This window comes from Oreochromis aureus, linkage group 14 (genome assembly GCF_013358895.1).
Source record: "Oreochromis aureus strain Israel breed Guangdong linkage group 14, ZZ_aureus, whole genome shotgun sequence".
Taxonomy (NCBI): domain Eukaryota; kingdom Metazoa; phylum Chordata; class Actinopteri; order Cichliformes; family Cichlidae; genus Oreochromis; species Oreochromis aureus.
Genome location: NC_052955.1, coordinates 2,599,147 through 2,615,269, shown reverse-complemented (window position 1 = coordinate 2,615,269; position 16,123 = coordinate 2,599,147). Strand labels below are relative to the sequence as shown.

The 16,123-nt window shown below is 43.1% G+C and overlaps 1 protein-coding gene across 1 annotated transcript in view; it reads left to right on the top strand.

Annotated features, from left to right (window-relative positions):
• timm50 (translocase of inner mitochondrial membrane 50 homolog (S. cerevisiae)) overlaps positions 1-16,123 on the top strand; it is a 38,408-nt gene that overhangs the window by 11,991 nt on the left and 10,294 nt on the right. Inside the window, exon 4 of the mRNA XM_031751868.2 lies at positions 9,848-9,869. Within this exon, the coding sequence (XP_031607728.1) occupies positions 9,848-9,869 (22 nt within the window). The remainder of the gene's footprint in view (positions 1-9,847; positions 9,870-16,123) is intronic.

The following is a 16,123-nucleotide window of genomic DNA, read 5'->3' as shown; positions in this document are numbered from 1 at the left end:
TTTGAATATTAAAATACAAACATTTTTAACATACAATTGGCAAATTAGCCCATGCAAAATTTTATCTGCCTATTAAAAAAAAGAAGATAATCTTCTCACAAACTGGTGTTTGATTTTGAAACAGGAAAAAGTGGGAAACAAATGAAAAGACTAACATTTGAATGAAACCTGAAAGCAAGTAAATAGATGTATAAAGAACAACACTGGCTGATGATGAAATACAGTCAGCTGGCATGGTGACACTGCCAGTATTAACCTGCAGGGCTGAACTGGGACAAAAAATTGGGCATTTTGACTACAGACCGGCCCACCAGGTATTAAAGCCATAAAGCCTTTGAATGAAAACAAACGCTGTTGTGACAGTGATGTACAGTCTTGTTGGTATATGTAGGATTTCTATCGATTTTACGTCAGATAAAAACTTTGTTCGCAAGATTCAGATAATTATTTAATAAAAGCGAGATATTTTAAATGAGAATAAGTAAGAAAAGTATTTCCTTGTCCCCCCTTTCCTGTTAATGCCCTACCTGGCCCCCTGGCAACACTTTGCTAGATCCGCCCCTGCACAGTTACCAGCTGTCAGCTACTTAGAAAAGGATCCTGGTGTTGTTTGTCTCTCAGAAACAGCTCATAACTTCCTTCAACTCATTCATGTCACCTAAAAGGTAAACCTGTTTCTCCATCACCTGTTCAGCTCTGATGATTCAGTAAGGACATCTCCTGGTTTCATCTGCATGTTTCCCTCTCACCACATATCCAAACCGATATCATGACCAGCAGCTTTACAGCTGTGGCTCCAGCAAACATCAGCTGATACTAGAAATTAATATTAAATACATTCTAACAACAGCTGATCAAACTTAAAGGTGCTGCTGTTGTTTAACGCGACATCTGCTGGTTTACTTTTTCTGGCGCAAAGTGAGCGATAAACAAACAAGAGAGAAAAGCCGATCAGCTGATCATTTGTCAGTTTAATGATTGAAGTAGCAGCAGGAGAGGGAGGGGAGAAAATGAGAGAAGAAGAGGCAGCTGCAACGCAAAGACAGAATAACTCCAGCTTTGTGTCTTTTTCCATACTAGCTAAAGTCCAGGACAAACTGCGTCTCTTCTCAGCTCAATACGTAACACATAATATTTTCTCTGAATGAGGGACCATTACATATTTTAAGGAGCCGTTGTAAACTCTACTAACTAAACTTATGAATAGAATAAAGTTCACCATCAGTAACATCACAGCACCCACCCAGCTGTATAGAAACTGTCATGCTAGCTAGTACGCAGTACAAGTTATTGTAACTGACTGTAAAAAGTCAGCACAACGAAAATAAACTCCAACTAAACTTGGTTTATATCTGACCCAGATAGACTGCAGGTCATAACTTCTTACCTGAAGTTCAGTTCACCTGACACTCGGACTGGCGGCTGCCTCGGGTCTCTCCTCCTCCTGCCTACCCTTCCCTCATCCACCTGCTAGCCGCTGTGGAAGCTCCGCCATGCTCGATGGCCAGTCCAGCTATGTTAAACTGTAAATCTTTCGCCGAAAAACTGTTTTCTGTGATGCTGTCTTTCGTGCTTGGCTCTCCTGCCTTTGCTAACATGATGCTCATAGCGCAGAAGCCGATGCTGCATTCACTTACACTAGGATATCTGAGCTTCACTGTGAAAACATAATCGTACATTTGATATTTCATTGGATTTTATTGTCTTGGCTTCGGGGTGGCACCTGGGGTGGCCAGTCTGCTTGGGGGGGTGGCCTGTGCCCCCCCAGGCCACCCCGCTGGACACGCCACAGGTGGTTGCACAGCAGCCAATGGCTTTCCCATTTTTTGACACTGGTCAATAGCCAGGACCTTAAACATATTGAACGATCTTTATATTATCCAACAATCGCAATTAATTAAACAACAAAACTGCAAATGTTCTATAAAATACTCGATCAAGTGGCGATACAGTGTTAATTACTGTACATCAATCTGGTGCAGGTCTTCAGGATAACTATGCATTCTATTGGTGCACTATTAACATACTATATATAAATGACAACTTTAAAAAATACATACCCAATTAACAATGTCAACCGACATTCCATACCAGTAAAATCTGGAACACATTGCAGTTCGAGTCTTGAGTACACCAGTGTGTCCACCGATGGGACTTGAATGAAACTCTTGAAATAGTCCCATGGCTTCTTCTTTTGTTTTTATCACTCTCCTGTATTTAAAAAATGTAAAATAATTATAACATGTATTTAACCAATAATTACATTTAGTTATTTACATTACAATACTGACCCTTCAGCCTGAATTTTGCGGCGGTTTGCCTCTGGGACTTATCGTATTCAGATGGGTAGGACCCAACAGACAGAAACATGAGCAGTTCCTCGTATTTGTTCTCCATAACTAAGGAGAAAATTGGACAATTTCAACATGGCTTCGGAATCCATACAGTAAATAAAACGACTACACAACGTTATCACGCAATTAACAAGTATGTGGTGCAAAAGTACTTTATTCAACATAACAACGGCGAGTGGTGTCCAGTAACTGCAGGAGGACTAAAATAAATTTTAAAAGCACCAAATAAACACTTGGAATATGAACGAGATCGGCACAAAAGCAACGAGATCGGCACAAGATCGGGGTAGGATGAAATAATAGGCGTGTACTATTTAAACCGGAAATATGGCCATTTTGAATTGTGCGCATGTGCAGTAACAACAAGTAGGACAGCTTGATAGGTAGGACGTTTTGTCAGAACACCGGCCGCGGACATCAGCGTCGGAGAAAAGGACCTCAGACTGAAGCCTGCAGTAACTTTACAGTCGTTTGTTTTCTTCAGTTGTCTCATAAACTTGCTCTGCACTTCATTACTGCTCACTTACAGCTTTCTAAAGTGTCCTTTTACACACAGATGTCCTTGAGCTTTGAATTGAATCCAAATGAAAAGCAAACAGAGGTGGGGTGGGGGGGTGGGGGGTTGTTCTGTTGCAAAGCTGGGTTAGATTAGTGGGTCAGGTCGGTCGTCTATCTCAGGACGTCTGAGACACCTGGGTAACAGACGTGCAGAGAGTGATGCACACCTGAAGCACACCTGATTTGTTATCAGTCACACACCGGAAACGGGCAGGGTCGTGTTTTATCTCCATGTGAATCATCCACCTCAGGATCAGCTACGATCCAAACTGGGAAGGGAGGTTGCAAAGGAAACTGGTGTTTCATTCCAAAAGTAGTAAAAAAATTTTTTTACCCTGATTATGTATTTTACTGTATTAGTTATCGTACATTTAGTAAATTAAAATCTGATCTGCCTGACCGTGCAGGCTTTAACTGACAGGAATCGACCAATCGGATGTCTGGTCAGGTAGGATAGTTTCAGTTTGAGGCCGGCTGTGATGAGATGAGGTGTGGTTGTGGGAAGGATGAGCTCTCTTTGTCCCAGCACGGGAGGATTTCTCTCTTCAAAGGGCACACTTATCTCGCCTGACTTCCTGTCAGGAGCTCCAATCAGACGGCACACTTCTCATGTCGCCGTGACGCCCGTCTTCTGCAGTGTGTCTGCGCTAACAAAAGCCACACTTACCCCAACTCCTCATCCTGAAACTGTCGTCTTCAGGGGATTTAACAGCAGCGCGGCGTGTGCCGGCGCTCAGAGAGGTGTTTATGTAGAAATTACTTCCCAGAAAGTAAGTGTGTGTGTGTGCGTGCGTGTGTGTGCGTGTGCGTGTGCGTGCGTGCGTGCGTGTGTGTGCGTGTGCGTGCGTGCGTGCGTGCGTGCGTGCGTGTGTGTGTGTTTTCAGCTGCTCGTTAGTCATAAAGTTTTAATGATTTTCCACAGTTTGATCTCCCTGCTGTTTGAAACCACAGGTGAAACCATAAGTAATTCATCTCGATGTCACATTTCTACAGATGTAATTAAATGAAACGAAACGATCACTTCACTTTTTAGACGTTTTCACCCCCCTGATGTGAAAGGCTGACGGGGTGTTGTCGTCACCCTGCGGGGTGGGCGGGCAGCGTGGACACACGAGTCTGTGAGGTGACGTAGGAGTGTGAAATTAATACCGGGGGTGTATCTACTGAAAATCTCAGACAGGTTTGAATCTCAGTGACGTCGAGGTCAAAGGTCAAGTGTTCTGTAAATCTTGTGAATGCTGTAACTCGAGAAAGTCCATGAGGACTTTTGAGGTGATACTACAGGAGTATCAGTGAGGAGGCTGAGGGGTGTCATCAGTATTTTTATCTGCTAAAACCGACTGGACTGTCAAAAGGAAACAATTCAATATTAAAACTCTGAGATGGATGTTAAGGTTGAGGAGTCAGACGTATTTATCGACCATAGCCTGAGCCTGTTGTCAGTGTTGATGGTATACTTGCACATAAACCACTACACTGGACACAGATGTGTCACTCCATACCCTGCCACCCACTGGTCAGCCAGTGTAAGTGCACAACAAATACTTATTTAAATTTAAATTTCTTTAACCTCTTAGAAGTTCAAATATTTTTTTCATGTGTAAAGATGATAAAAATACTTAAGAAAAAAATCCTGATTGAGGTTTTCATAATTGATGCATGACAGGGTTAATATTTAACTGTTTTAGCAAAAGCACTTTGATATTCTGCTGGTGAAAAGCTTTTCCAGAGCTTGTTGATGGAGCTGCACAAGCTGGCGATAGCAGAGCATACTCAGCTGGATAGTGGACACGTAGATGCTCATGCAGGTTAGTCGTGTTTGCTGGTGCTGTACGTGTGCACCAGCGGCACAGCCCTTTGGTTACACCCTCAGGTTTGCCTCTTTCATCTGGTTTAAAGCCAAACAAATCCCTGATGGGCGCTTTGTATTTTTTTTGGGCAACTAATTCGTCCATGTTTGGACTTCACGAATATATCACCTATCGTCATTTATTGGACTGATGAATATCGCCCAACCTTAATGAATGTTATATTTTTAAGCTGAGTAAAGAGAATATTAAATGTTGAAATTGAGAAATTCTTTAGTATTTTGAAATGTATTTACTCATATTTGAGTATGCTGGCAGCATATGTTTCCTAAAAGTTTGGATTTGAGGGGAAAAGACTGTAAAAGTGACTGATATCGGTAAAACAAAGAAGGTTGTTTACACATGAAACCCAGCACAAAGCGCCCTGGTGGTGCTCGGGGGCATAAGTGCACATGCAGGAGTAACATGGACGTCTGTGGAGGCCCCGTTAGTGTGTGAGAGTAAAACTGTGAAAGTGCATCTAAAATAAACCAGAGCGTTGGCTGTTTAAGCAGCGTGGGGACACCTGCTCCTGTTGTTTTAATAAAAAGCTCAAGTTTAATCTCAGACTCTTGGAAAACTGGACCGTGTCTTTACCGTGCAGCTCAGGCGCTGACATGCAGAGGTTTGTTTTTAGGGTTTTGGTGGACGTCCTTGTGGTTTGTCTGCATGCAAGGTCTCACACTTGAGCGGGCCTGTGGGAACCCTCTGCTGTTATTTAACACTGTGGTCAATATGATGGAACTGTAAATGTTCTAAAATCAGCGCCGTTTGGTTTCTTCTGAAGCGCCGCGAGGACACGGGAACCGCAGGCCGGCCTCTTTTCCGTGCTGCACCGTGAGGGCCGTTCTCTCACATTATAAACCCTCGGGCTGTATCCTGTCGAGCCAGGAGGCGGGCCGGACCACTTCAAAGCCGAGGCACACTTCTCACGCCTTCCTGCTAGTCTGCCCCCCTCGTGAGGTCACATGACCCGGCTGTCAGGAGGAGAAACCCTTCAGAGGACACACTTTGAACAGATTTACGTGTTACGGTCAGCTCGGCGGCCGTCGGGGTAAAAATCCAATGAAGCACAGATGAATTAAGAGCAGCAAACAGCCGAATGCTGGAGCTCTCAGCTTTGGGAGAAGTGGGTAGCACTGAGGCTTTTTCCAGGAACAGCTCCGTGTGTTCCTGAAGACATTAAAGAACAAGCTGTTGACCTGTTACAGGGTTTGGCACGCTGTAAGTCATGCAGGCAAAATGATAACCTTTGACTTCATAATGACTTTCTCATAACTACAAAATGTAAAGTTTTATCTTTACATACTCAAGACAGTTATAGTTATATCAGATATAAATTTTAATATTAACAGTGATAAATCTATAGGTATGAGACATCTCGCAAAAACAGTATAATAAGTCAGAACATTAGGACATAATTTATGGGTTATTGGTGTTTTTCAGAAGCACAAAATTCTCTTCTGGCTTGAAAAGAACAACAGCTCCGATTTATTAACGAGCCTGCAGTGAGTGAAGCTCTGCGCCTGAAAAGCATCAACACAGATTTGTTTTCAGTTGGAATTATTGCAGGTTGTGATGCTGCCTTTGTTATTATCACTGTGCACATGTTCAGTGCGATTCAGATCATCTCCAACACAGTGCAGAACACCTTCTGCACCACTGTGTACATATTCACAGTGGTGATGGTAGCTGGTGTAGTCTGTGTGTGGAGGGGTGAAACTGTCGGTGCATGTGTGAGGTCAGCGTGGTTATGGCCATTAATGACAACAAATACAAACAAAAATCCACTTTTGTCTAGAGAAAATTATATTTTCTTAATAAAATTATTAAACCTTTTAGAGATGGACCGATCCGATATTACGTATCGGTATCGGTCTGATACTGACCTAAATTACTGGATCGGATATCGGTGAGAAATAAAAAATGTAATCGATCCATTAAATATCAAAAAAGCACCTCACAAAACATGCGACACGGTGTAACTCGGCTCATAACCGTAGCACGTCGGAGCAGTGTGCCTCACGTGATAGAGCGGCTGTGTGTATTTGTAGCCTAGCTACCAAACCAGCATTTCATCTCCGAGGAAGTTATCCCAGAGAGAAGTAAAGCAAGTGTGTAAGTTCATCTCTGAATGTTTGTAAAGCGTTCCGCGTTAAGCTTAACAACCGATATATGGAGCGACTGCCTCTCCTCCCTCTGCTGCTGCTACTTCAATCATGAAACTGATCAATGATCAGCTGATCAGCTTTTCTGTCGCGAGTCCGTCTCTCTTCTTTGTTTTTGGCCCACTTTGCACCAGAAAGAGGAAACCAGCGGCTGAACAACAGCAGCACGTTTAAGCTTGATAAGCTGTTGTTAGAATTTATTTAATATTACTTTCTACACCAGGATCCTTTTCTACGTAGCTGACGGCTGGTAACTGTGCAGGGGCGGATCTAGCAAAGTGTAGCCAGGGGGCCGATAGGGGCATGAACAGGAAAAGGGGCACAAAGACATACTTTTCTTTCTTATCCTCATTTAAAATGTCTAGCTTTTAATAAATAATTATCTGAATCTTACACCCAAAGTTTTAATCTGATGTAAAATGTATAGAAGTCCATTACTGTATATAGTAACTGTTAAGTCTAATATACCCTAGTAAGCTATAGTACTTTTTCCTTTGGGAAGGTACCATCTGTGCAGTCTGCAATTCTGTAGAAGAAAGATGTTGAATCTATTTAATTATTCTTGAAAAATAATTTGTTTCTGTGCAATTTTTTTCCACCCTGCATCAAATTAAAGTTGATTACATCGATTAAGCATCATGAGGTGGAGGGTGGGGGTGGTTCCCTATTTTTTTTTTTTTTTTTTTTGCTGGGAGTTTGCAACCCTATTAGTTAGGTTGCTTAATATTTCTGCTAAGTTCTCTTTTAAAATACCAGAAAAGTGAGGATGGAGTAGGTTTAAGTTTATTAGATTGATCAGTGTTGCTGAACTATGAAATATTTTGGGTGCAGTGTATTTTTTACATACAGGTATAACAGAATAGCTTTAGTGTTGTTGTTTATTTAAACTTGAGTATGAACTTATACAAAATGCAGCAAGATATTAAAAAAACAGTTTTATTGATTAAAACACACTATATCGGATTCATATCGGTATCAGCAGATATCCAAATTTATGATATCGGTATCAGACATAAAAAAGTGGTATCGTGCCATCTCTAAAACCTTTGTTATGATTGTGATTTACAGATATTTCCATATAATGTGCTAATTACTCGACACATATTAGTCTGATTTTGAGGTAAACAATAACCTGAAGAAACTAAGGATAAATGAAGAGAGCAGCAGGAAGTGTACGAGCTCAGACTTGATGAAACTCTTTCGATTTGTGGTCATAACGTTTGAATTCATGACCGCCGAAGTTTGAGCTGGCGTGTGTGAACAAACGAGGCACCGCTGGGATAAACAGTCCACAGGCCGATCTCAGTTTTCTAAGAATGAAACGTTTTTACAAAGAAAAGTTCTGATGTTTCGTACACGTGAGCTCCACCACCGAAAACTACTTCCTGTTCTAGTCATGCAGGTTCCTGCACAGCCAGGTTGGCCTGTTAAAGAAAATAGAAGAATTCTGCACAGAAACAGTGAAATGATTTGGTTTTATTGGATGTCTGTGTCGAGTTATCTGTGTGTTTGAGGGCTCTCATGTTGCCAGCGTGACACGTTTAAATGGTGAATCATGTCCGGCCAGTGTTCTCCGTTTGCGAGCTCAGATTCTGGGATGTTTTCGTACTTTCTGTCCTCGACACGTCGAGTTTGGGGAGTGTGGGAACCCGTCCCGCTCTCCCAGGCTGCTCTGCAGTCGCAGCGAGGTGTCGATGAGGGTTTAACGGCCTCTTCCTCGCCTCCGCACTGAGAGCTCTGTGCTGACATCACTTCACCCCCACATGAGAGCATGTGCACTCCTCTAATTAGCCATTTTCACCACTCTGTAAAAAGAAAAGAGGTTCACCAGACGAGGTTCATGCACATCCATCCTTATCCCACACTTCTGCCCATCAGAATAACATTAAAATCATTAATTGCTTTGTTTTGTTTTGTTTTTTATTAACTGATTAAACCTTAAAGGTGAGGACGGTTATTTATTTACCATCCCTGGAAAATCTTTCAAAGGTGGATACAAGTCGGTCCGCACACTCAAGTTGGAGGTTTTATTGTCTCATACAGATCAGTAATAAATTCCCATGAAGAGCCGACACTTTTTTACTTCACTTCCTTTTTTACTTCACAATAAAGTCTCGTGTCTCTAATCCCAGAGTTTTTATTTCCAGAATAAACTCCTAAAAGTCTTAAAGTGAGCAAAGTCCAACAGAGTCAGTGACACGTACCTGTGGCCCAGTGTAGTACGTGCAGTGTTGCTGCATGTCCACCAGGGGGAGGCCTTCATCACAGTTCTGGCTTCAGATCTCTCTCTTTCAGCCTCCTCTCTTTCACTTCCTTCATCATCTTATCTTATATTTCTGTTTTATCTCTAAAAAGATTTTCTTAGTCCTTCTTAAAAGTTCAATTTTGAATTGAACTTTTAAAAACAAATCTTTGTGTAGTTTTTACGCCCAGAAAAAGTCATGAAGCTGAGATGAATCATACAAGTCATGTCCCAGATAAGTAATTATACATTATACCTGTGATACTTGATAGATTTTTATGGTTTTGCTTTATTTATTTATTTTATTTTTACCTCTGTTTTATTATGTCCCGATACATAAATGCCATTTTATTCAGACTTTATTGAGCTTTTTTGCTGTGTTGTTGTATTTTTCTGAGCTTTTTTTTTTTATTTAAGCTCTGTTTTGGTTTATAAGTAAGTCTCATTTGAATTCTTGCCTGTTACAGCTAAAGATTAGCTGATCAATACCTGTCTCACCCGAGTCTGTGTCATGAGAATAATAATAATCAGAGGCTACATCCCTTCAGCTTTTATTTTCTGCAGTGTATCAGCACAGCTATAAGTAAGCAGACAGATGTGGAGCTGCGTGTTTACTGTGCCCTCACAGCTCTGATGAGCAGCAGATTTTTAACCTCCTCTCCTTTCTGCTCCTCACAGATTCCAGATGAGTTCGACAAAGGTGAGTGTGAACTTTTTATTGACTCTGAGTTTTTTGAGGCGCCGTCTCAGCTCGAGCTCACATCTAAACTGATCTTAAACTGTGTTTACTGCTCACAGCTGAGGCGCTCTCTGCGGAGCGTTCTCTGGTTCCTGTTTGTGTGAATGATTGATCACTCAGTGCCAACTGTTCTCACTCTGTGTTTGTTCCAATCATCCATATGCCCATATCCCATCATGCACCCCCCCCCGAACTGCCTGTCAGCACAAATGCGTTTCCATCCAGCGAGACAGACTACACCTCATCTCCTCCATAACTCGCTGCCTCTTAAGAAAATGACAGACTAACTGGACTAATGCTAAAAATAGCATTAGTTCCTCCCCCCACACACACACACACACACACACACACACACACACACACACACACACACACACACACACACACACACACACACACACACACACACACACACACACACACACACTGTGGGCCAGAGGCTGAAGGTGTGTCATTAGCTGAGGTGCAGTTCTGTGCAGCAGTAGGTTTACATGCACTCACCTACAGATGACTAGTAGCAGGCTGGACCGCGTTTAGTTTTCAGAACTGGCGGGGGCGTGGTCGGCCACAGCAACGGGCTGAAAGGTTTAAATAAAGCTCAGCAGGTATTCCGGGGTCTCAAAGTGTGCCTGGAAAAGTTTCTGTCTTCTGCTGCTCTAGCTCATCTGCTCAAGCTGAGATGCTCGTCTGCATACTTCTTCATGCATGTCAATCATTATTGATTTGATTTTATTGTTGAGTCGTGCAGAAAACTGCAAGCCCCGCCCAAACAGGTTCACAAGATGTTTATAACGATAAAACTGAAGCAGCACCTTAATTTAAAGATGAAGTGATAAAGAAATAATCTCGCCTGACGTGTTTTCCAAGCTTTAGAAGCAAAGAAGACAAAGTTCATCTCATGACACATACTTATAAATGATTAATTGGGTTACACACGTGGTTCATGTAAATTAAATTCCCACTTTGTTGTTCATAAATGAATGGAGAGTGAATCCCAGAGCTGCATCATTTCTACATGCAGGAGGAAGAACATGATGTAAACAGAGTAAATCTTCATTCTTCCGGCCTTTCTGCTCTTCACATTGATCTGCTCTCTTTCTTAAAAACCTATTCTGATTGCTTATTAAACCTAATAATCAGCTGATCAATATCTCTTCCTCCCGGGGGTCCAATCTGCCTCCTCTTCTTCTCCTCCTCCTCTCCTCCAGTCCTCTCTTTCCAGCCTGAATCACTCCCTAAGGTCCACTTTGTCCTCATCTGGCTGCAAACCTCCGTCTCCCCTCCCTCTGTGGGTGACGCCTTCACCCCCTCTCTGCCCGTCCGTCTCCATCTGCAGTCGGCAGCTCGCGATGTCGAGGCTGGAACCGGTCGGGAGAGAGGGAGGATGTGAGGATTGATCGATTGATTGATGAACAGAAGGACGAGGAAACAGTTGGGCTGAAGCTCAGGGACACTGAGTATTGATGAGTGGATTAGATCCGGGCTGATGTGACGCTCACAGCTGTCCACCACACACTCATTTACAGTATGGACGGCTCACCAGGTCACAGTTTTATCCTCTTAAACCAGCAGTTTGACTTTTAAACTGTTTTTATACACAAAACGTTTGTTTTTAATTCAAAGTTCTGTGCAGAACAGAAAGTTTTGTAGAGCGATAATAAATAATAATTTTCCCTCCTTGTGCTCGGACCGGCGTGTCAGCTTTATATGAAGAGGTTAGTCTGCACGATTAAAGCACAAATCATTGTCAGATTTGTTTTTGATATTGTATCTATAGCTAAAGCAAATTAAAAGTTGTCTGTTTTATTTAAACAGACAAATTAAAACGACAGCACTACAGTCCTGCGTTGCATAAATTAGCAGCACAGATGCATCTAAATCCACATCCATACACCAGTTAATACAAACTAATAAAATAAAACAGAAGTCTGCAGGTTTCAAAGCTCAGACACTCGGTTTCAGTTTCAGCGCTGCCGTCGCCGTGTGAAACGAACCCGCGGCAGATGGAAGCGGACAAAAACTGATTTGCGTCACATTTAAACTGTGCAAGGAAGGACTTTTATTGGTATTTTAATTATGAAATACTGACTAAGGGAAAAAAACGCTTGTTGATGTTTGCAGCCAGTTTGCTTCGTGAGTAGAAATCGCTGCTGGCGCTCACGCTGTCTGACAGCAGACCATCCATCGAACGCTGACGATGCTGAAGAAGTGGAAGAAGAGCCGACCTTCATCATTAGTTCTCACATGTGGTCTGAGGGGCTCTAAATGGAGAAGAAATGTCAGAATGGTGACGAGTGGTGGATGTGCTGCACATGTTTGTGTTTGTGGGTCAGGTTGTTATGAGTGAATCATGAAGAGCGTGCTCAGCGGGGTTAAAGGTCAACTTTATGTGAGCACGTTTAAGAAGCATGGCAGCTTTACTCCTTCCTGCCTCGCCGTCATTGGAAGGATCGCGTGATCATCACATCACTGAATGATTATTGAATCATGATGATTTTCAGTGATTTCCTGCTTACTCAGCTCTAAATGCCCCCCTGCACATAATGACAGCCAATCATGACCTGCGGGAATGAGCTTAGGGAGCCTCCTAAAAGTTCACCACCCCTCAGGGAGAGGCTCCTCCACCTCTTTCATCCTCCTCAGTCCTCACCTCCTTTTCATATTCTACCTTCCTCCTCCTCCTCCTCGGAGAGCAGCAGAAGGTGAGCGGGGCGATGGATGTGCAAATGGGACTTCTGGGACACGTTTGGCTGCAGAATCTGTTCGTGTGCCAAGTGGCGGCATTTGTGTCCACGATGCTGAGCAGTGTTGGATACCATAGCAACCAGCATGTGACACCGCCTCACACACAAAGTTTCACCTTCAGAGCTACAGACGAGACTAGGAGATGGTCCCGGTGTCACATTTAGGTGAAAAGGGGACCTCTCACATCCTCGATCTGAGCTGCCACCTGTCCCGCACGCTGATATGAGCCTTCAACATTTACCCAGAATGCACTTCATATTCACATTGCTTCATATCGTGACGCACATTGACGGCGCTTTAATGTCTCCTGTTGATACGTTGGTGGATCTGTGTGGCGCTAAAAGTCTAAAACTCGTCTTTCTGTCCACGCCGAGCCCTCCGTGGTGTTTGAACCTGACACGTTCGTACTGCATCCTGCTGCTGGAGCATTAATATCCCCTCGCTGTGGCCCCCGGGGGCCTCGGACGAACACATTAAAGAGACCGCGGCGTGCCATCATTTGTCACCCGGAGAGAAAACAAACGATTGATATCCGAGGAAGAGGAGGAGGTGGCGTTGTGCAGCAGATGCCCGGCCTTACCGTGGCTTTTGTTTAAGGCCAGAGACCTCCATCACTTCACACACCTCCCTCTTTAACTCTTTCTTCATCCCCTTACCCCTCTGTCTCTCTCTCTGTCGTCTTCCTCACACCACCTCCTCCTCCACCTTTTTATTTCCCCCTTTCTTCCTTAGTTTTCCTCTTCCTGTCTGATTTCATGCAGCTCTTCCCCCTTTTTTTTTTTTTCTTCCTCTTCTTTTCCTGTCATCGCCTGTGTGTCATGATAAAAAAACACTTCAGCAGCAGCTTCAGAAACAGTAAAAACTTACTGAGTTTCTCTCTGCTCTTAACACTCAGATTCAGATTGTTTTCTCTGCTCTTGGATCTTTGTGAGGTCATAGAGACAGGGTCATCTAAGGTGGTGCTAAAACGGCTTGTTTCAGAGCTGGAAACAGTGGTCATGTTTGGAGTATGTTGCACGTTTCCAACTCAAACAATAAAAGAAAAGTCAACAAAGGGAAAATCTTCTCGTTTAGGAAGCGAAACCAGTCACGTTGAGTACTCGTTAGATTTGAAGTCTTCGGTTTGTCTTTGGCTGCATTTTGACAACTGAAACAAATTCCAGTGTGATCCAGTAAAATGTGGTTAACATCCCAGTGTTGCCTCAAACACACCTTCCTCCTCTCAGTCGTAGAAACTGTCAGAAAGACAGATTCCTCCCCCATCACCACCTCCATCACCTCTCCTCTGCTCCATTAACATGATAAAAGCCCAGATTAATCCTCTCCCCTCTATGGAGGATACACACTGGCGTCCTAGATTTCTCTCTCTCTCTCTCACACTCACTCACACACACACACACACACACACACACACACACACACACACACTCTTTTCCTGGTGTGTTTGGTGGGGCTCCCAGGGGAGAGGTTACTCAGCAGCCACGCTTTACACCCCACGCCGCCTGCACGCGTAAACATCCTCTTCTTCAGCCCTGAGGATATTATCGCTCCTCTTTTATTTCATTACTCTCACACCATCTGTTTGCTAGGACCCCACAGCCTGTATGTAAAAGATGGACATAGCTTCTCTGACATCACACATTACTTTTTTGTTGTTGTTGTTTTTCCTGTGTGTGATCTAGCTGTAGTCACCAATAATCTGAACACTCGCGTTTCTGCAGATGCTCACGCTGAGCAGGAAAAACCTCGCTTTTAGTTATTTCTGGGCTTCTTTAGGATCTTAATGCAGGTGTTTTGGTCTCATTTTCTGTTTTTGAGGTAATTTATTGTGTTTTGTGGTTGTTTTGTATGGACTTTGAGGTAATTTTGTGTATATTTGTTGGCATTTTGTCGTCTTTTATGTCCGTAAATGTCGATGCGTATATGAGTATACATCAAAAAACAAACCAGATTTAAATGTGGTCAGTCTCCCCTGCATGGTCATCTCCTTGTTCACCTCTGCACAGCTTCAATTCAGTTTTATTTACACAGCGCCAAATCACAACAACAGTCGCCTCATGGTGCTTTATACTGTAAGGCAGACCCTACAATAATACATACAGAGAAAAACCCAACAATCATATGACCCCCTATGAGCAAGCACTTTGGCGACAGTGGGAAGGAAAAACTCCCTTTTAACAGGAAGAAACCTCCGGCAGAACCAGGCTCAGGGAGGGGCGGGGCCATCTGCTGTGACCGGTTGGGGTGAGAGAAGGAAGACAGGATAAAGACATGCTGTGGAAGAGAGCTTCACGCGGTGCAGCTGTTTTTAAGTTGGTCTGTCTGCGATTTTAAAACATCCAAATAAAATCTCAGAATTTCACTGTTCAGCAGCCATATTGTTGGTGAATTAGTAATGATTGGATACGGTTAGTATTAGAGTATTTTATTATTTACATAAAAGCAAACATTAAAGAATTACCAACATATACACAGACAAAGGTACAGGGGATCTAACCAGAACAAACTGAGCTAGCTTGATGTTTAAAATGAAGCACTGATGGAAGAAGGAAGTCTTTTCCAAAGTTTGGGTGATCCAACCTCAAAATGTGGATATAAAAGGACGTGGTGGATTAGATGATCGGCGAGGCAGACTGCTGGAATAAAATCAGAGGAGATGTGAGATATAGGCAGGAGCCATGTAGGGTGTTGCACATAATTAATAAATGTTCAAATAAATACCAGATTTCACTGGAAGCCAATTAAGGAAGCAAGAATATGAGAGACGGCCCAGCTGAGGAAGACTGTGTGGTCCAAACGGTGAAAAGTGTTGAACAGTAATCAACAGTAATCTAGACGGGACAGGATTACTAAAGTTCTTAAATGACAGTAAAGGTTTGGTTTGAGCTCAGACGGTGGTCAAAGTCGGGCCAAGATGAGCCGTGATGTCCCCGCTAACATAAATGTGAATGACTTGTAGGGAAACGTCGGCTTCTCTGCTGCTGTTGGGGCCTGAACGCTGAAAATCAGGCTGTAAATACCTTTATTTCTGCTGTAAAGTTTTAATGAGGACTGACTCACTGATGGAGCTCGAGTGCAGTGATCCAGTTCTCCACAGGGTCTTTTATTTTGAAAACTGCCTGGATCCTCTAAGCTTGCTGGGTTGGCCTTCCCGTCCTCTTTTAAAAGATCTGTTGTTATTTTTAATAACACAAAGCAGATCGGTGCAGTGGGAATGAAGGCCTCGTCTTCACAGGGCGATGTGGCTGAGGGATGGTGGAACACGATAAGGAATCTGAGGTGGCTCCATCTTTGTTGTCCGTGTTTTGATGGATGGATGCTTGACCTTCTAATTTGGAGTCATGCACGCTCTCCTTTGCTCTGCCCCTCTCTAATTATTAACCATATATACATGTACATATTTCCACACCCTGTGTGTGTCCACCTCCTCAGCGTGTCATCACATCAGGCAGATGGCTCCCTCGCTTCCT